General features: G+C 41.6%; 1 protein-coding gene across 1 annotated transcript in view; it reads right to left on the bottom strand.

Annotated features, from left to right (window-relative positions):
* The window catches only part of NEK4 (NIMA related kinase 4), a 94,293-nt gene that overhangs the window by 41,222 nt on the left and 30,704 nt on the right, over window positions 1–22,367 (bottom strand). The window contains exons 4-10 of the mRNA XM_040359423.1: window positions 22,033–22,140; window positions 17,350–17,504; window positions 14,314–14,425; window positions 11,186–11,542; window positions 9,202–9,258; window positions 7,137–7,250; window positions 1,362–1,505 (exon numbers count right to left, since the gene is read on the bottom strand). Of these exons, the coding sequence (XP_040215357.1) occupies window positions 1,362–1,505; window positions 7,137–7,250; window positions 9,202–9,258; window positions 11,186–11,542; window positions 14,314–14,425; window positions 17,350–17,504; window positions 22,033–22,140 (1,047 nt within the window). The remainder of the gene's footprint in view (window positions 1–1,361; window positions 1,506–7,136; window positions 7,251–9,201; window positions 9,259–11,185; window positions 11,543–14,313; window positions 14,426–17,349; window positions 17,505–22,032; window positions 22,141–22,367) is intronic.

The raw sequence follows: 22,367 nt of genomic DNA, 5'->3' as shown, positions 1-22,367 counted from the left end.
TTTGTTGTTTTGTTCACGTCTATTTTATAAACGATAAACAATTAAAACTATTTTTTTTTTTGCTCTGTTAGTGAATATTTTTACACATATATATTACCATATATTTAAACATTTCCCATTGAAAAAGCACAAAAAAAAAATCTATTAATTTCATTTGTAAATGACTTTTCAATGCTTTGTACCATTGCTGACAGCTGAAGTTAAAACAAAAAACAGTTGCGGTAGGCATCGGTAAATGGTACTTAAACAAAAGTAATCGGTACTCGTAAAAACAATGTTATCGGTGCATTCCTAAATAAAACTATTCATAGCATTGTTATGTGAAAGGTCTAATTTATCCTGCCCATGGATTATCTCTGTAATGCTAAAGAGGTTTCTTAGCTTCTCCAAGCCACTTCTTCAGTTACAATGAGTGTCAGGAAAATTACAGTACTATCAGAAATTAGCAAATGGAAAATTGGATACTGCGCTTATTCTATAGATGATGGAGCAAGCAACTAACAGTGTTATACTACACAAATACAAGAACGAAGTGGCTTGGACAAGCTATGAAAAATCTTCAGTACAGGCATACCCCACATTTACGTTTCTGCATAGAAACCAATGAGCTTCTAACCCCAGCTTGTTCAATTAAGCCTGGTAATAAAACATAGAAGCTCATTGGTTTCTGTGCAGAAGTGAGCCTGATTTTGCAGCTTTAGTAAATACTGTAAATCCCATTGTGAACTTAGAAGTGGGGTATGCCTGTATTACAGAATAAATTCAGTTGAATGCCACTAACTACTACTAGATATTCATTGCATTCATTTTAAACCCATTCCTGCTTTATAGTCTAAGTGGTTAAATTGATTTGAAGCACACTGTATATATATTTTGTGTATTCTTGGCAAAAAAGAGAGAACAAAATTGTCTTGTGTGACAAATGTATTTCAATAAGAGGCCCATTTTAAGTTTTCAGCCAAAAGAAAGTAAAATGTCTACGGGTTGGTTCACACCACAAAAACACACTCCAGATCCTGCATGCATGGTTTTAATTGAAGCGTCCCGGTGCAATTTTGATGCGCTCCGAAGGGTTTCTGGATGCATTCCAGATGCCCCCCCCCTCCTGTTTTTTTCACTGTACTGGGGTCTGGTACACTTTTGATTTGTTCCAGTGCAGGAAAAAAATATAACATGTTTTACTTTTTTTTTCTGGAACTGGAATGCCCTGGAACAGAAACGCCCTGGAACTGACCACACTGGTATGAACTATGCCATTGGAAACTATATAACCTATTTTCCATGCATTTTTGATGCAGAAAAAAATAATGAACTGGACTGCATATGGTGTGAACTGGCCCAAATATAAAATGGTTACATACCTGAGACAATACAGAGCTATGTTTTGACTTGTCAACAGGATTTGCAGCAAGAACTTTTCTTTCTGGGCTGTTTGTACACTTTCTTACAATTTGGGGTTGTATGGCAGGAGGAGAAGGCAGAGGTCTGGGACCTGGCACACTATCCTAAAAGAGAATGAATAAAATACATTTACACATATAAATAGTAGTGCATGGTTAAACACAAAGAGGCTTTGCTAACCAATTCTAATGCTAAAATACAGTACCAGTCAAAACTGAAAATTAAATAGAAAATAACACATATTCAGGAATTCCAGCACACCAGCTCAAAGTTTCAGTGTTTCATTGATATACAGCTGAAGCACACCAGTCCATCAACTCCCTTTTGTCAGCAATATGGTTATCTGTGACTCCTTTAACTAAGCGGTGTGCAATTTAAGGGAGATGCTCCCAAACACCCCCAACTGTGGGGTCTTGCGGTCTCTCAGATTCAAAATGCTTGTAACAAAGGTGTTGATTTACTAAAACTGAAGCATGCAAAATCGAGGGCAGCTGTGCATGGTAGCCAATCAGCTGCTAACTTCAGCTTGTTCAATAAGCCCGCATTCACACCTGAGCGTAGCGTTTTTGGTAGTTTTTCCCGGCGTTTTGTCGCGCGTATTTGCATACAGCGTTGTCCGACGTTTTTGAACTTCGTCGTTTTTTATTTTAGCCAATAGGAAAAATTAGCATCTCTTTCATCACTTGTTGCTATGTTTGTAGATTTTTTTTTATCTTCTTCCTGGGTGAATGTTCTATTTCACAAAACAGATTAAAGCGACAAAATGCCCGTAGAAACGCTCGTTGTCACGCTAGACGCTTGAATCGAGCATTTCCATTAGTTTCTATGGAAATACAAATGTTCAAAAACGCCCAAATCAGCCCGATTTTCTTGTTTGAGCTTCAGGCGTTTTGGATAGTAGATGTGAACCATCTCCATTGAGAATAATGTATTTTTTCCCCTCTAGCGTTTATAGCTTCAGGCTACAAAACGCTCAGGTGTGAATGCAGCCTTAAGCTCTGACAATAAAACCTGAAAACGGATTGGTTTCTAAGCAGTGTTGCACCAGATTTTGCACTCTCCAGTTTTAGTAAATAAACCCCACAGTGTCAGTAGAGCTACTTCATCATTATATATATAGTATGTTGCGCTGAATATTAACTAAGATAATGTGAAAACCAAAATACAAGTGATTCAAAATCCAATAAGTATATAAACAGATCCACAAACAATTAGTCCAATTGCATGGATGCACCAGTGCTTCTTCCGTGGACAACACCCTGTGAAATGATTGAAAGATGTGGAATCTAATCACACTATGTAGACGTCTGTTTCATATATGCAGCGCTTCCTCCACACTGATACAGCTCATAGAAAACAAGAGAAGAGATCTCATAGCGCAAATAGCATGAACAAACCAATTGGGATAAATGATTTCTGACAAGGTCTCACTCACGAATCCACCGAGTTTAAAACAGCATTTAGGACAACAAAGCACCAATCCTCCAATTGAAGCCGCTCAGCGTGTCTGATGCACTCTCCTCATTCGGATCTGCGATCCGTCCCGCTCGTAACTCCTCCCCCACACGTTACGTCACTAGACACGTGACTTAGTCATGGGTAACTGCTTTCCAGGTCTCAGCTGATGTTATTTATAGTCAGCGAGATACTCAGGCACAAACGGGATTTGCAGTAAGGGAGTATTTCATCTTACATCATCGCAGGCTGATTATAGGGATCCTAGGGATAACCATTCACAGCAACAGCCTAGAGTACCGCCCCAACAATACCAACAAGGGAGCTCAACTCCTAGGGACTATCATCAATATGATAATAGAAGAAGTCCCGTCCCAATGTATAATAAATATGAGCCATTGGGTAATTACAGAGAGGAAAATGATTCTAGATCTTTTTTAGAGTATCGTCGGAGCGACAGAACACCCCCACGATACGAACAAATGACACACCCGCGAAGTCCCAACGAAAGAGAGGCTGCAGAGGTGGACACAAGATCCAAAAGAAGAAAGGTGCAGTAGGGGAAGGAATCTACAATATTAGTGGGGTAGAACTAACACGTACGGAACTTTTAACTTTGGATAAAGGACTCAAGTTTGCTCCAAAACGGAACCTGAGCAAATTTGATGTCTATGTGGATATACAAAAATATACCAGGAAATTAAATATTAAGAAATATATGATGAATCAACCCATAAAAGGAGCACTGGACCAAACTCTTTTGGGGAGAGTTCAGCATAGTCATTTAAGGAATAAGTCGTTATTCAATCCCCAGGTTCACAATAATGAACATGTTCAAGTTTTTAACAAAATGGTTCTGAGAGACCTAGAGAAATTAAAAACTAAAAAAGTCCCGGATCCCAAAAGTATACACAAAGGAATTAAGGAACTGGAGGACAATAAACAAGTCATCATTAGACCTGCGGACAAAGGAGGAGCTATAGTGGTATTATCCAAAGAATATTATTTTGAAGAATTGGAAAGTCAACTGGAAGATCAAAATACATATATTAAGCTCAGGGGAAACCCTACGTGTGAATATAAGGAAGAACTAATTGATTTGATTCAAAGAGGGAGGGACAAAGGAGTACTTCATAAAAGAGAACAAAAATATTTGGTCCCAGATAACTGCAGGGTGCCTATAATTTATACAATACCGAAGATTCATAAGGACCCACTCAGACCTCCAGGTAGACCCATTATCAATGGAATTCAGTCTATAAATTCAAGACTTGGACAGTATGTAGATAGGTTTATTCAACCATTAGTCCCACAAACAAGGGCCTATCTAAGGGACACGAAACATCTGATTCAGATTTTGGATACAGTGAGGATCGATAGATCAAAGAAATATCTATTAGCCACTGACGATGTGTCTTCGCTCTATACGGTTATTAACCATATAGAGGCGATTCAGGCATCAAAATGGGCATTGAATAAATTTGGGTCACTTGTGTCTAAACAAAATAGGTTTGTGTTGAGATGTCTGGCATTCGGCCTACAACACAATTATTTCTGGCACAGACAGAAATATTATCGTCAATTGAATGGCATAGGCATGGGGGCAAAATATGCACCAAGTGTTGCCAATGTGTTTATGGCTGAGTGGGAGGAAACTGTTATTTATGAAGACCCACCTGAGCAATTAGTTCTCTATAAAAGGTTCATTGATGATTGCATTCTCATATGGAGAGGTGATGAAGGTTCTTTGATCCAATTTTTTGAAAAACTCAATATGAACCAGAAAAACATTATACTCACCCACATGATTAATGAGAAAACTATACAATTTCTGGACCTAGAAATCACACTTGAAGCTCAACGAATTACCACTAAAACTTATTTCAAACCGGTTGAGCGAAATAGCTACATACCGGTGGATAGCTGCCACCATGACCCCTGGTTAATAAATATCCCGAAGGGGCAACTGGTCAGGATTCGTAGGAACTGTACTGACCCACAAATATTCTTAGACCAGGCTAATATGATTGGTGAAAAGTTTGTGAACAAAGGATATGACACTGGTTTTATACAGACACAGATCCAAAAAGTGTTGGAAATACCCAGAGAGACACTAATAGAAGATAGGATTAAAAGAACAGTTTTGGATGATCAAGTTCCGATTATTTTGAATTATAACGTCCAACACAAACAATTGGAGACTATCTTTAAAAGGCACTGGGCTATTTTACAGGCGGATAAACAATTACAATGTATATTGCCAAGTATGCCAAGAATAATCTAGAGACGGGCACCCACTTTAAGGGATTTAGTGGCAAAGAATGTACCTGATCCCCCTACTAAATCCAACAGACTAACTTTCTTCCAGGGAAAAGGTTTTTTCCCTTGTAAGAGATGTTTTGCCTGCAGAAAGACTAATTTTAATGGACAAAAATGCTCCAGTTTTGTATCTAACGTTACTCAAAAGGAATATCAAATTAAAGATTTAATAACGTGCAGAACTGAGGGAGTAGTCTATGCCTTACAATGTCCATGCTCCCTTCAGTACATTGGCCGCACCAAAAGGCCCTTGTGGAAACGCCTGAGGGAGCATGTTCAAAATATCGAAAAGGGCTTCCCTGACCATAATGTGTCACGCCATTTTTCCATGTGTCATCAAAATAACCCCAAAGATCTAAAATTTTGGGCTATTGCCAAGTATAATCCACACTGGAGGGGGAGTCATATGGTACGGCAATTAAGTCAGACTGAATCAAGATGGATACATGAAATGAGATCATTATCACCGAATGGGTTAAATATTGAATTTGACCTCAATTGTTTCATCTCTGATTACTGATTTTATATATTTTTATACATTTTCACATTTTTACCTATGTGTTTAATGTTGAGATATATTCCTCTCTGGATTTTAATAGGTATTTTTATACATATTTTATGCATATTCAATTTTATATCAATTTTTATCATGTCCGGCAGATATGGGTATTGATAAGTTGCTGGAGTTCTTTTTTCACATTTTTTAGTGTTGTACCACGCATGACCACCGGAGGCTGTTGTGCGTATATGCATACCCACAGTTGTCCATTATAAATTGTTGATGTGTTGGAGGTTATAGTGTTGTACCACTTGTGACCACTGGAGGCTGCTATGTATATATACATATCCCCAGTTGTCCAATATAAATGATTGTTTTAATAACAAATTTTAAAAATTGTTTCTGTATTAAAATTATAAATTGTACACTTGAATATGTTACCAATCCTTATCAGCCTGCGATGATGTAAGATGAAATACTCCCTTACTGCAAATCCCATTTGTGCCTGAGTATCTCGCTGACTATAAATAACATCAGCTGAGACCTGGCAAGCAGTTACCCATGACTAAGTCACGTGTCTAGTGACGTAACGCGTGGGGGAGGAGTTACGAGCGGGACGGATCGCAGATCCGAATGAGGAGAGTGCATCAGACACGCTGAGCGGCTTCAATTGGAGGATTGGTGCTTTGTTGTCCTAAATGCTGTTTTAAACTCGGTGGATTCGTGAGTGAGACCATGTCAGAAATCATTTATCCCAATTGGTTTGTTCATGCTATTTGCGCTATGAGATCTCTTCTCTTGTTTTCTATGAGCTGTATCAGTGTGGAGGAAGCGCTGCATATATGAAACAGACGTCTACATAGTGTGATTAGATTCCACATCTTTCAATCATTTCACAGGGTGTTGTCCACGGAAGAAGCACTGGTGCATCCATGCAATTGGACTAATTGTTTGTGGATCTGTTTATATACTTATTGGATTTTGAATCACTTGTATTTTGGTTTTCACATTATCTTAGTTAATATTCAGCGCAACATACTATATATATATAATTTTGCACTATTCGTTTGACATACATCACCTATTGCTGCGTTTATTATTTGGTAATTTTGTTAATGTCATAATTTTTTAAATATTTAATTAGCGCTGTAGTACCATTTTTATATAGAGCTACTTCATCACAGCCATTAATCAGATTTGAACCTTTACAAGCTGGGGCATTTGCCTGGCACTGGGCAGGTCTGATAACAAATGTACTTTTTTTAATCACAGGGCCAGATAGGGGTATATGATTTCTAATGTCAGTTAGCCCTTCAGAAAGAAATGCTACACGTTATGGTTGTCATTACAAAATGCAACTCTAGGCAGCAATACCTCACAGAGAGATGTATATGTGTACTTGACAGTTACAGCCTCTAGGACTTATTGAAACAACTACCCATTGTGCGTTTCCAGAACTAACCTTCTCAGAATCAACTAAAATCCCCTCTTTGATTCGGTGTCTCTTCAGTCTGGATAAAGATGGCCCAGACTCAGAAGTACGAGGATGAATTTCACTTGCTTCTACATTTCCATTCTAAAAAATAACAAAAGCTACAATGAATGTCTCTAGAACCAAAAAGGTAATTCAAACACAAAACATAATTATTTTTCCTGTACCGAATAGCTCATCTGATATGGGCAGACGTTCACCATTGATACATAGGCTCAATAACCATATTAAAGCTGAATGCCAGGTACATTTCTTTGCAGCCTTACACTGGACTAGCTTAGACCATTGTAGCTTTATGTATTACATACTTGGCTTATCCCTGTGGAAGTGCAAAATTAATGTATTAGCTGCTGCTGTCTTTTAGATCCTGTGCCGACCGACTACACAGTAACCACAGGGGGTCAAGTGTGTGGAAGCAGGAATATCCTTTAACCACATAAGCCCAGGACCATTTTGTTGCTAAAGGACCAGGCCCCTTTTTGCGATTCAGCACTGCGTCGCTTTAACTGACAACTGCGCGATCGTGTGACAAGGCTCCCAAACAAAATTGACGTCCTTTTTTTCCCCACAAATAGAGATTTCTTTTGGTGGTATTTGATCACCTCTGCGGTTTTTATTTTTTGTGCTATAAACAAAAATAGAGCGACAATTTTGAAAAAATTCAATATTTTTTACTTTTTGCTAGAATAAATTTCCCCCAAAAACATAAAAAAATGTTTTTTTTCCTCAGTTTAGGCCAATACGTATTCTTCTACATATTTTTGGTAAAAAAAAAAAAAAAATCACAATAAGCGTTTATTGATTGAAAGTTATAGCGTCTACAAAATAGGGGATAGTTTTATACCATTTTTATCAATATTTTTTTTTTTTACTAGTATCGGCGGCGATCAGCGATTTTTATCATGACTGCGACAGTATGACGGACACATCGGACACCTTTGACATTTTTTTTTTACAGAGATCAGTGCTATCAAAATGCACCGATTACTGTGAAAATGACACTGGCAGTGAAGGGGTTAACCTGTAGGGGGCGCTGAAGGGGTTAAGTGTGACCTAAGGGAGTGATTCTTACTGTGTGGGGGCGTGGCTTGGCATGTGACGTCACTGATCGTCGTTCCCTATGATCAGTGACACTCTCACTAGGAAGAATGGGGAAAGGTTTGTTTACACTTACCTCTCCCCGTTCTTCAGCTCTGTGACCCGACGGACCCGCGTGACACGGGCGGCGATCAGGTCCACGGGTCCCGCGGTCACGGAGCTCAGGGGCTGGCGGCACACGACCCACGTATATCAGCGTTAGGCGGTCCTTAAGTGGTTAACCTACATATCGAAGAAAATCCACTCATAAAGGAATGTGGCAACCTCAGCCTGAGCTCCCACCAGGGCACACCACCAACGTGTTTCGCTCCCCTCCCCAGCCAGGACTCACAGCAGTGAACCATGACTAACACCCTTATCTAAGCCTGAGCAACTCGCAACACAAGGTATTTAACCACAAGGGGTTGCATGCGCAGCATGAGAGTCTATTTCCTTTGGTCAACCACAACAAGACCTTGCCAAAGACTTTTCTACATTATACATCCGCCTTATTTTTCGGTTTATCAGGTCCCTTCGACATTCTCCTACGTTCTAATTTTTTTTAAAGTTGTACCTGCTCATTTGTCTCAGAATGTTCTTATTCACCCCTACGTGGATGTTTTAGGTCTGACTTTTGACCACCCAATGACTTCATAGGTATGCCGTGTATATTGCTTTATTTATGTACGTGCCATATTGTTTTCCTTCCAATAAAAATTTTGGTAAAGAAAACAAGGCGTTAGAAAATGCTTTGCAGAAGCATTCTCTGAATGGCGCCCATGCCGAGCAAGCGACCCCTAGTGGTTACTATGCAGCAGGGCAGCGACTATTACAGTATTTCTCTGCTTCCACACAGTTTGGCCAGGTATGGAATATGCATACTTACAATGTAACTTTGCAGAAATATAAAGAAAAAAAAATTGAATTTAGCTTTAACTTATCACATAACAACACTTACAGGTTCTGTAACTGGAACAAATGGTTCTAGGAGCTTCTCTGTAGATTCCAAAACATCCTGCACAAGAACAAAAGGCTTTGTATTACAATATGGACCTTTAAAACAAACACAAATACTTGCAGTCATACATACAAACCAGTGCCAAAAATAAGGAAAGTCTGCGCTGCTTTAAATAACTAAATCATATTTTCCCCTTTATACTCAGACTTCAATGAAGGTTGGAATCAAAATGGCGACTATGAGCCAATAGGAACTATTTAAGGAAAAACTCTGGGCTGGCCCAAAAATTTTAATTTTAATTTTCCATCAATCCCCAGCATATGTAGAATATATTCCTAGTTTTGTCTAGGGCAGATCTAATACAGAGTAATAATGTGAAAAGCAGTTAGATCTTGACAGAAGCGTCAGTCAAAGATAAGGGAAACCAGGGAAAAGTGGAAAAAAATAAAAATCAACAGAAGGGGTCCATCACCTAAGGACACTAGCAAAATAAATGGAGACTCTTGGAGTGGATGGAGTTATATGGGTACACAGGGGAAAGTTACCAGCCATCCTGAATGTGGATGGGCGCTCTGACTTTATCATGTATAACACAAAATCCGCATTGACCACTGGTCCTATATTATATATAACGGCGTTAAGAGAATGGACGTGAAGCGACCGGTTGGAGACCAGCAAGAAGAAGCCTTTTAGCAGTCTCTGATCACTACTAAAATCAGTGGAGAGGAAGACTGCAGGACCACGTATAAAACTTAATTTCAAACTAGCACACTGCAGTAAGGTGTACATGAAAAGTGTATGGGTGGTGCCCATAGGCATAAAATGATAACCAGATCTGGATGAAATGGTTCATGTAAAGCAATAACCAGTTCAGGTCTATGGCAAGATTTAGAAATTCAGATCTAGGTAATGCAGTTTAGTGGGAACTAACCAAAAAAATGACACTATGTACATATTGTATGTTCCAACGATTAAAAAATCTTAAAATAAGAATTACACTTGGGCACCCACCATGACTGTAAACAGGAAGTGACCAGAAACAAGCAGCTTGCTTGTCACCAATGGGAGACGATTGTAGTTACAGGTTTGTAACTTGGTACTTTATCTCATGTTTATGTATAAGGCAGCTAGTCTAAGGTGGTACAAATGTAACTCATTATGTAGAAGGCTATCATCAATATAATCAATCATCAGTATTAGAAAATAAAACATGCTGATGACACAAAAAAGGGGGTATTGACATTGCTTTCACCTATAGGCAGAATGCATAGAAAATTAATTGTTATAAATAATTTAATACAGAAATGCATTACACGCATGCAGATGTGTTTCACGTGTCTTACATGTTTTTTACATTTTAAATTGTTTATAAATGCAGAGTGAAAATATGCATACAAAATGCACGTAAAACACAAAGTAAGAGCATGTAACGCAACTAATAAATACGCATTTAAATACAGATGTATGCAAGTATGAACAAATGCAATGTGAATTAGTCCTTGATACAGTTTAATGTACAATATGTCAAATTTTACATCACCCCCTGGCTACATAAAGTGTGAAAGGCTTTTCTACCTAATGTCCGTGCACTGGGTGGGCATTACAGTGTGTTTAAATTATAATAATGCATTTTACATAAAGTAACATTTATTCCAATTCAAAAGGTTATTGCTGGAAACTGTACCATATATACAGCAAGAAGGATATTAAAAACCGCACAGTAAAATGCATTAATGAGAAGAACTGTGCCTGAAACCCACCCTCAATGGAACTTAATTAATAGAACAATGTATGTATATATTGACAGTGACAGATGCTTTAAAAAAAAAAAGAAAGGGGGAGAGGAAAAAGTTTGAACTTTATACTAAATCCGTCTTTCAGAATCATAGGAGCAACAAACTTGTATTTGCAATCCGTATACATAGTCAATTATTGAGATATACACATACAAGGTAAAAAATATGAAAGCTACAGTATGGGCTACCTGGGGCATCTTTCCATCACCTTTGGTGGCTTGTTGCAAAAGTTTCATGGTGTCTTCTTCATCTTCTAGGCTAACAGAAGAAATGTTATTTTCCATCTTGGAGCTTATTTGCAGCTTTGCTTGATAGTCTTGCCCTTGGGGTCGGTTCGGAGTCACTTTACATGGAACATCCCTGGAGATGCATCCGTTCTCAGACTGGGGTATCAAATGTTCATCACGTGGCTGTCTATTGTCATCAGGTACAATATCAATAACCACCTTGCTGACGGTTGAAATGGACACCGCCATATCATTCACTTGTTCAGCAGGCGGGGAGGATACGCTGGCTGCTTTCTTCATTGGACTCTTAACTTTGTTCTGTATTAATTGGAAATGAGAATGCATTCAGAGATACAAAAATGAAACAAATATTTAGCTAGCACAATTTAATTGGAACTTTTCCAGGTTAATTATTTGTAAATTTAGCACTAAGTGCCGGTTCACACTACAGCGACTTGGGATCCGACTTGTGACGCCCCAAGTCGCGCGACATGAGACATTGAAGTGAATGAGAGCAGTCTTAATGTACACTACTGAAGTGGCTCCGACTTCAGAAAAGGTTCCTGTACTACTTCAATCCAACTTCTAGGCAACTTGTACCCATAGATTTCAATGGAAGTCGCCTCCAAAGTCGGAACTCTTTCTTAACTGAAGCAACTTTACAGGAAAAGAAAATAGTTTACTCAGGAAAAACCCCTTCCTCCCACAGAGCCGAATATTCTGTGATTGGCCACAGCCAAAGTCGCCTGTCCTGGAGGCAACTTTAAGCCACGTTGTAAGTTTCTCCAAGTCACGCTGTAAGTCGTGTTGCCCCTGTGTGAACCGGCACTAAGAAAATCAATGGGCCAGATTCAAGAAGCACTTGCGCCCGCGCAACCATAGGTTGCGCGGCGCAAGGGCTTACTTGCTCCGGTGTAACGAGTGCTCCTGATTCAGGAACCTCGTTACACCGACTGCAGCCTAGGATGTGACAGACATAAGCCTCCTTATGCCTTCACATCCCAGGCTGCATTCTTGCGTTGGCCGCTAGGGGGCGCGGCCATTGTGATCGGCGTATAGTATGCAAATTGCATACTACCACCGATTCACAAAAGTTGCGCGGGCCCTGCGCACGCAAGGTACGGAGTTTCCGTACGGCGACTTTAGCATAAGGCTGCTCCTGCTAATAGCAGGGGCAACCAATGCTAAAGTATAGCTGCGCTTCCCGCTCGTGAAATTTAAATTTCACGTCGTTTACGTAAGTGAACCGTGAATGGCGCTGGACGCCATTCACGTTCACTTAGAAGCAAATGACGTCCTTGCGACGTCATTTGCCGCAATGCACGTCGGGAAAGTTTCCCGACGGAGCATGCGCTGTTCGCTCGGCGCGGCAGCGCGCCTAATTTAAATGATTCCCGCCCCCGGCGGGATCATTTACATTAGGCAGCCTTACGCCCGGCTGTTTAGCATATCGCCCACGCAATTTACGGAGCAACTGCTCCGTGAATCGCGGGCAAAACGCAATATTTGCGTGGGCGCAGAGAAAAATATTTGCTCTTTGCCCACGCAAATATTGCTCGGATCTACCTGAATCTGGGCCAATGTCTTTAAATGTACTTAAGTAAACAACTACGGGCCAGATTCACATAGAATCGGGCTACGATGCGGCGGCGTAACGTATCCCATTTACGTTACACCGCCGCAAGTTTACAGCGTAAGTGCTTGATTCACAAAGCACTTGCCTGTAAACTTGCGGCGGCGGCGTAGCGTAAATCCGCCCGGCGCAAGCCCGCCTAAATCAAATGGGACGGGGACCATTTAAATTAGGCGCGTTCCCGAACGTACTGCGCATGCTCCGTCCCTAAAATTACCCGACGTGCATTGCGCTAAATGACGTCGCAAGGACGTCATTGGTTTTCGACGTTAACGTAAATGGCGTCCAGCGCCATTCACGGACGACTTACGCAAACAATGTGAAATTTCAACGCGGGAACGATGGCCATACTTAACATTGGCTAGACCACCTAGAGGGCAGCTTTAGTTTTACGCGACGTATCTCTACGGAAACTACGTAAATTTACAGCGACGGGCAAAGCGGACATTCGTGAATCGGCGTAACTAGTCATTTGCATATTCTACGCCGACCGCAATGGAATCGCCACCTAGCGGATGGCATAGAATTGCAGCCTAAGATCCGACGGTGTAAGTCACTTACACCTGTCGGATCTTAGGGCTATCTATGCGTAACTGATTCTATGAATCAGGCGCATAGATACGACAATCGTATCTCAAAGATGCGACGGCGTATCAGGAGATACGCCGTCGTATCTCTTTTGTGAATCTGGCCCTACATTTAGACAGAAATCAATGTCACGTTAAATCAATATATTACAGGTGTATTAGACATATTATAGAATATGTGAAAGAGGTCTAACCAAAACTTGAACCAGCAAGCATGCAAAAATGTGAGCATCACATCAAAATTATTTTGCTATACTAGTTTCTGTAATCTTCACTCTCTTGCAGAGCAACCACAGCCACAATAGTCACATCTGGGCCTGTGGCATGTCTGTGTCACCTGCTGCATGATGTGGTTCCACCCGCTGGCCAGTATGTCACAAATGTGTCTTATAGTCATGTATCTGCTAGCAGCTGGACTGCAGCACATGGTGTGGGATGCATGTGTATGAAGTCTTTTTTTGATGGCACTTTTTTGTATATCTGCAACAAAGTCACTGGAAAGTTAAATATATAGTGCACCCACAACACAGGATTTACTATGGGGAGCACTATGAGTTTTCTAAAAAGAGCAAAACATGCTTCTCCTTTTAAATTGCCTTTTATTTTTACGGGGGGTCCCTGAAGGAATAGACGAATGAATGACTGCTCCAACTATTAATACATTTCAGACTGAACTACTGAACAAAGAATAGCATGAAAAACATAAAAAAGGAGCCTAAACATTGATGTCAAAATGTGGAAACAAAATAATAATATGCAATAATTCATATTTGATAATACATTTTACGTTGCGTTTGTTCAATCCTATAAAAAAAAAATCTAGAAATAAAATATATTAGAATGTATTTTAAAACACAACAGTTTAGTACCACTTTGTGTTCTTTTTCATGATCTGGAACTGTCCGGGGTTTTACTTCCTGTTCAGCATTTTTGGAAACATTGTTTGAGTCCACCACCTTCTTTTTCCGCTTGCCATGCTTTCTTTAAAAAAAATAAAAAAAATTAAAAAGTTATTAAAAAGGGGTTGTAAAGGTTTGTGTTTATTTAAGGTGAAAAAACACCTGCCAATGACAACACCCCCCCCCCTACCGTTTTACTTACCTGAGCCCGTTCGCCTGCTGTGCGCCCGTCCGGCAACCTCTTCTCCACAGAGTCTGGCCGTTGATTGGCTAGATTGGATAGATTGATAGTAGCACAGCCATTGGCTCGCGCTGCTGGCAATCACATTCAATGAAGCGGCGCGCCGGGGGGCAGGGCCAAGTAATACAGTCGGGGGCTATAGCTGCTGGCAGTATCAAGGGAGGGCGCCCGTAAGCTAACCCCCTTGGGCGAGTGCTTCCCGTGAAGGGGATTAGCTGTTGCAGGGAGGAGCCGAGACACCCGCCGAGGGACCCCAGAAGACGAGGATCGGGGCCAAAACTAACTTCACAGTGGAGGAAAGTATAACATGTTTTTTTTTGTTAATAACAAACATCTTACAACCTCTTAAACCACTTCAATACAGGGCACTTTTCCCCTTCTTGCCCAAGCCAATTTCCAGCTGTCAGCGCTGTCGCTGTTTAAATGACAATTGCGCGGTCATGCTACACTGTACCCAAACAAAATCTTTATCATTTTGCTCCCACAAATAGAGCTTTCTTTTAATCACTTCTGCGTTTTTTATTGTTTGCTAAACACAAAAAAAGACTTAACATTTTGAAAATAAGTATGTTTTCTCCTTCAATGATGAGGCTGCATTGATAAGGTGGCACTGATAAGCAACACTGATGGGCTCTGATAGGTGGCACTGATATACAGCACTGATGGGCACTCATAGGCGGCACAGATGGGCACTGAAAGGCTGCACTGATGGGTGCTTATAGGTGGCACTGATAGGTGGGGCACTTATTGACATTGCTGATTAGGAGGAACTGGCAGGTATTGCTGGTGGGCACTGATTGGCATCATGTGTGGGCACACATTGTCACCCATGGCCACCAGTGATGCCATACCTGGTAGTCGTCACTGGTGGCCATCCCTGATGATCCGGTGTGGGCATCCACAGGTAAAACGTTTGCAGCTTTACCTCACATATGTGGTGCAAACACCGTTTATATATGCATGCACAACCTACATATGTGTTTGCCTTTGCATGCAAGCATGGGGGGGGGATGGGGTTGCTTTAATTATTTTTTCTTATTTTCTAATTTACTTAAAAAAAAAAAACACTATCTCTAAATCTTTATTTCTTTAATCTCTTTTATTGCTATCAGAAGGGACTAATAACATCCCTTTATAAAGAGATATGGGCTCTGAAGAGATATGGCCTCTGCCCTCCAAGGCATCTGATCAAACCAAGATCGGCTTGATCAGATGCTTATTCAAGCCAGTATTGGCTTGTTTACATAAGACCTAAACCAGAAGTGACTAAATCCTCATCTCTCTTGGTTTCTATACAAACCACAGTGCAAGGAACTTTATCAATTCCTCTCACTGTGTTCCAGGAACAGTATGCCACCGATGTCATCACTAATGGGCTCCCTGATCGCATAGGAGAGCCCAGTAAAGGTGGTGGCGGCGGTGCCGCCTGTAAAAATAATCCGGGGGCTTCTTACCCTATTTACATTGAAGGGAATCTCTAGTCCCAAAAAATGATATCACAAATATTGCTGCAGCCACAGCGATGACCAAGATATCACCCTTCCAACCCAGCGATATAGTGGTAAGTCACTGGATTGCAACTGGTTAAAGCTAAACCCCAAGCAAACCTCTAAATACATACATTAAATACATATTATGGAGTCATAGTGTCTGTCAAAAGATTAAAGCGGTTGTACAGTTTATGTTTATTACGATAACAATGGAATTGCCCAAACCTCCTCTTCTGGGGTCCCCGGTTGGTGTTCTGGGCTCCTCCTATTCTGTGTCTGCTCCATAACAAGCAGCTTGCTATGGGCCAGATGTGCAGGCTCGCTCTCAAACTTGGGTGTGTGTCTGTACGCTCACACAGTGTGGCTCAGCCCTATCCCCTGCTCCCTTCTCACAAGAATTGAATGACAACAGCAGGACCCAATGGCTACCGCTGTTCTCAGCAAAGCCTTAAATCGGTTTAACAATTAACAATTTTTAAATACGTTTTAACTTTGAACTACAGGAAAAGTAAAAACACTGCCTTGGGGTGGGACTGCACCTGCAATACAAGGGTTAAATACGTGTTTATGTCTAGGGAACTTGGAAAAGCATTTTTACTTACACCGATCCCCTAAGCCTCTTTTCCCCTGAGCTCCATTGGTCTAAGGTCCTCAGACTACATGAAGATCAACACAGGGCCCGTAGGCCTGCGGTGGATGTAAAGAAGCAGACGAACAATGCACCGTGGGAACATGGGGATAACCATCTGCCAGGGAGAGTGAGGACCGGATGGAATAAAATTGCTTTTTTTTAGCACTAGAAAAAAAAACACAAGCATTTGCAAGCACACCCCCACTTCATGGAAGGGTTTTTAGAAAGTTCAAATCTCTTCCTGTTTAAGCACAGCGTGATGTCTGGGCATACAGCCAAGATAGATAAAATTGCTGATTTGAGGAAAGGCACACACCCCCTCTCATCATAGGCAGAGAGCCTCTCAGAGGTGTTTTGTAACAGGGCCCGCTGCCTGCTAATCTATTTATAGCAACCTCCCCAGACAAAAATTTCAGGCTGCTTTTATCTGATGTGAATTTGTCAGGAGTTATCAGGCCGATAACAGAGGAACGGTTTAGTAGAGAGCTATGAGACTTAGCTCTTTAAAATAAGATAACAAAATACTGCAGATATATGTGTCCAGCTCAAATTTCATGAATTGGGTTTACACTTTAATGGTTTAATGCCAGAAAAACATTTTCTATAAACATGACTTGTGTCACATCAATGTGATAATAACTTACAGCTTTGAATTTTGTAAAAACAAGGCAATGTGTTCTTTAATGTAAGGTTTCCTTAGTATTTGCTTCACGGTTGGCCTTTTTTCAGGCTGTTGGCTTAGCATCGTTCCAATAAGATCTCCCAAGTCACTACTGTAATTTCTAGGCATAGGTGGCAGCTGGAATAAAATGGGAAAATTAGCTTGTAACCATGTTAAAACTCAACAGCTAATATTGCTGAAATCAAGAAAAACATTATACAAAACATATTTTGAATTTGAATGTTAACTGGGTAGCAGGTAAAGACCTCATTCAGATGGGCACTGGCACCAGGGGTCAAGTCCTGGGGAAAAAAGTGTGGGAACTTCCACCCAAGATCCACCCCCCACAAAAAAAAATATATGATACACTCATATGCATAATTACTAAACCGCATGTTTTTTTGTTTTTTTTCGATCCACTGTACCTTAGTAATCCTTTATGTTACTGGCGGCTTCCTGTATATGGATTCATCGGGTAGTGTGCGGGTATTCCGTCACTTCCTCGATGCCGCAATGTCTCCTGGGAGCTTTTGTCATTGTTCCCAGGAGACATTGCGGAGGTCTTTAAGCAAGTTCTTTCTAAATCCCGCGATAACTCGCTGCAGACCTCTGCAATGTCTCCTGGGAACAATGACAAAAGCTCCCAGGAGACATTGCGGCATCGAGGAAGTGACGGAATACCCGCACACTACCCAATGAATCCATATACAGGAAGCGGCCAGTAACATAAAAGGATTACCAAGGTTCGCCTGCCCCTGACAGTGACTCGAGCTGGGCATCGCCGCTTAGTGAAGGATTGGCTCGGGCGGCTCGGCTGCTCTCGGATGCTCTAGTCCTGCAAAGGGAACTGCGTTCCTGCTGTGAAAAAAGAGCAGGAACTCCGTTCCCACGCGTTCCCGCAGGACTTGAGCCCTGACTGGCACCCATACTGCATATAGGCTACTATTGTTTTGGCATCTGCAACTGCCCCTAGCTGCAAGCAGGTAGACTACAGAAGCAGATGCAGTGGCTGCACAGAAACAGCCGCATGTCAAAATCTGACAGCCGTGCAGGAGCAGCTGCACTGCTTAAAAAAAAAAACATTTGAAACCATGCACCCACTCCTGCATGCATCAAATTTTGACATGCCACTTTGTCGTGCAGTTTCTGCTTCGGCACCCACCTCTACAGGCTGCCTGCTTAGGGCAGATGCAGACTCCAAAACTAAGGCAGTGTGCAGGCAGGATGGGTGGGTGCCAGCGCCCATCTGAATGGAGCCATAGGCTGATGGTAGTTTTCCACAGTTATTACCTGAAACAAATAGAGAGTTAAACATTATTTCCTGGCCACTTCATTTAAACATACTACTGGTCAGTTTTATTTAAAAAAAAAAAAAAAATATGGAATTGTTTACATGTGTCCGGAACCGGAAGTGACGTCCCTCGGCCCTGCTAGGAGCGGAGGCCATCTTTCCTTCGCTCATCTGTGACCGGCCACTTCCAGCGCCGGATCACTTTCTGGTGCTACAGATCGTCCAGGTAAGCCCAGAAATCACAAAATCCAGCCGCTCGGATCACTTTTGGCAGACAATCCAGCGCTTGAAGGAAAAATTAAATACCGGGGTTATGGCATCTAGCTGCACAGTAATGATGTATTTTTCTAGTTAGGCGGTCGGCAAGACTCACCCAGCTACTGTCGAAAAATGACTTTACCAACACTAGTCTGCACACTAGGGGGTGCTACAATACAATTTTTTATTTCTTCTCACAATTTTAACCATCCCTGGTGAGTTCATCACAGTAGTTCCAAAAGACACACAGGTTGCTATTTTAAAACATTGTTTAACATTCCATAAGTTCTTTATAAACAAACAACAAAAAAACAACCATCACTGAGCAGATGCCTCACAATGTGTTAACTTGTCTGAGCAAAAAATAAATAATTGATTTCCTTCAAACAGTACAGTCATACAATTTACAAATATACAGTATCTCACATAAGTAAGTACACCCCTCACATTTTTGTAAATATTTTATTATGTCTTTTCGTGTGACGACAATGAAGAAATGACACTTGAGTAGTGAGTGTACAGCTTGTATAACAGTGTAAATTTGCTGCGAGTACACCCCTAAGTGGAAATGTCCAAATTGGGCCCAAGTGTCATGTGACTCGTTAGTGTTACAAGGTCTCAGGTGTGAATGGGGAGCAGGTGTGTTAACCACTTAAGACCCGGACCTTTAGGCAGCTAAAGGACCCGGACAGTTTTTGCTATTCGGCACTGCGTCGCTTTAACTGACAATTGCGCGGTCGTGCGACGTGGCTCCCAAACAAAATTGGCGTCCTTTTTTTCCCCACAAATAGAGCTTTCTTTTGGTGGTATTTGATCACCTCTGCAGTTTTTATTTTTTGCGCTATAAACAAAAATAGAGCGACAATTTTGAAAAAAATGCAATATTTTCTACTTTTTGCTATAATAAATATCCCCCAAAAATATATAAAAAAATGTTTTCCTCAGTTTAGGCCGATACATATTCTTCTACCGATTTTTGGTAAAAAGAATCACAACAAACGTTTATCGGTTGGTTTGTGCAAAATTTATAGCGCTTACAAAATAGGGGATAGTTTTATTGTATTTTTATTAATTTTTTTTTTTTTTTTTTACTACTAATGGCGGCGATCAGCGATTTTTTTTTGTGACTGCGACATTATGGCGGACACTTCGGACAATTTTGACACATTTTTGGGACCATAGTAATTTTCACAGCAAAAAATGCATTTAAAATGCATTGTTTACTGTGAAAATGACAATTGCCGTTTGGGAGTTAACCACAAGGGGGCGCTGAAGGGGTTATGTATGACCTCATCTGTGTTTCTAACTGTAGGGGGGCAGGGCTGTACGTGTGACGTCATTGATTGTGGTTCCCTATAAAAGGGAACACACGATCGATGACGGCGCCACAGTGAAGAACGGGGAAGCTGTGTTTACACACAACTCTCCCCGTTCTTCAGCTCCGGTGACCGATCGCGGGTCCGCGGGTCCCGCGGTCACGGTGCTTCGGACCATGGCGCGCGCCCGCGACCCACGGCTGGGCACTTAAGAGGACGTACCTGTACGTGCTTGTGCCCAGCCGTGCCATTCTGCCGACGTATATGTGCAGGAGGCGGTCCTTAAGTGGTTAAATTTGGTGCAAGTCTGCCTTCACACTGGGGTGCGAGCGGCATCGGCAGTGAAGCGCCGTTATTTTTAGCGGTGCTTTACCGCCGTTTTTGCTGAGGTATTTGGCGGCTAGTGGGGTGCTTTTATGCTGGATACGGCATCGATGCCGAATCGGGAAGGGTAAAATCGTGATGCATCGAGCGCCGATCATTTTCATCACACCTAGCGGTTTAACAGGACAGATTTCACCAGAAGGAAGCCTCTTCTAAAGATGATACACAAGAAATCCCACAAACAGTTTGCTGAAGACAAGCAGACTAAGGACATAGATTACTGGAACCATGTCCTGTGGTTTGATGAGACCAAGATAAAAGTATTTGGTTCAGATTGTGTCAATCGTGTGTGGCGGCAACCAGGTGAGGAGTACAAAGGCAAGCGTCTCTTGCCTACAGTCAAGCATGGTGGTGGGAGTGTCATGGTCTGTACTGTGACATACTGAAGCAGAGCATGATCCCCTCTCTTTGGAGACTGGGCCGCAGGGCAGTATTCCAACATGATAACAACCGCAAACACACCTCCAGGACGACCACTGCCTTGCTAAAGAAGCTGAGGGTAAGGGCCCTTTCACACGTACGGACCGTATGTCCGCATTTTCATCTGTCCGTTTGCGGATGAAAACGGGACATACATGGGTCCCTATGTGATTACGGGTGTCAGCGGATGAACATCCGCCGACACCCGTAATTTGTCCGCCTCCGCAAAGATCCGCATTTGCGGACGGAAGAAATCCTATTTTTCTTCCATCTGCCGGATCGGATCAACACGGACATGCGGTCCGTGTTCGTCCGATCCCCCATAGGGGAGAGCGGAGGAAACACAGGGCAGTCCCTGCACAGTGTGCGGGGACCGCCCTGTCAGCTGCCAGCTCAGCATGGATTTTACAGAGGATCCCCGCTGAGCTTTGCGGACACACGAAGGCGGATCATTACTGATCCGCTCCGTGTGAAAGGGCCCTAAAGGTTATGGACTGGCCAAACATGTCTCCAGATCTATTGAGCATCTGTGGGACATCCTCAAATGGAAGGTGGAGGAGCGCAAGGTCTCCAACATCCACCAGCTCTGTGATGTTTTCATTGAGGAGTGGAAGAGGACTCCAGTGGAAACCTGTGAAGCTCTGGGGAACTCCATGCCCAAGAGGGTTAAGGCAGTGCTGGAAAATAATGGTGGCCACACAAAATATTGACACTTTGGGCCCATTTTGGACATTTTCACTTAGGGGTGTACTCACTTTTGTTGCCAGTGGTTGAGTCATTTTGAGGGGACAACATTTTTACACTGTTATACAAGCTGTATGCTCACTGCTTTACATTGTAGCAAAGTGTAATTTCTGCAGTGTTACATGAAAAGATATAATAAAATATTTAAAAAAATGTGAGGGGTGTACTTACTTTTGTGAGATACTGTACTGTCAACAGATAAAATAGTGCCGTTTTCAGTGCTTGGTACTAATTAAAATTATTTAGTAATTACCTTCCCTTCGATGATTCGATACACTAAAGAGTTCATATCTTTAGCATTGAATGCATGCTTGAGAGTCGCCATTTCATACACACAGCATCCCAGGGCCCAGACATCAGACTGCAGAATTACAAAAGGTTACACAGTGATCACCATGGTACACAATTATATTTGGTCTTATCCAAGATTAACTGCAATAACATTCATGCCAGGAAATATAAATGAAATGCCACGGCCAGACTATAGAAGCTATTTATGTTATCATTTGAGAATTTAAATGGATCTAGACTTATGCCACGTACACGCGATCGGAAATTCCGACAATAAATGTCCGATGGGAGCTTTTT

The sequence above is a fragment of the Rana temporaria genome, chromosome 7 (genome assembly GCF_905171775.1).
Source record: "Rana temporaria chromosome 7, aRanTem1.1, whole genome shotgun sequence".
Classification (NCBI taxonomy): domain Eukaryota; kingdom Metazoa; phylum Chordata; class Amphibia; order Anura; family Ranidae; genus Rana; species Rana temporaria.
Note: the sequence above shows the minus strand (reverse complement) of the source record. Positions and strands in the feature narration are given on the sequence as shown.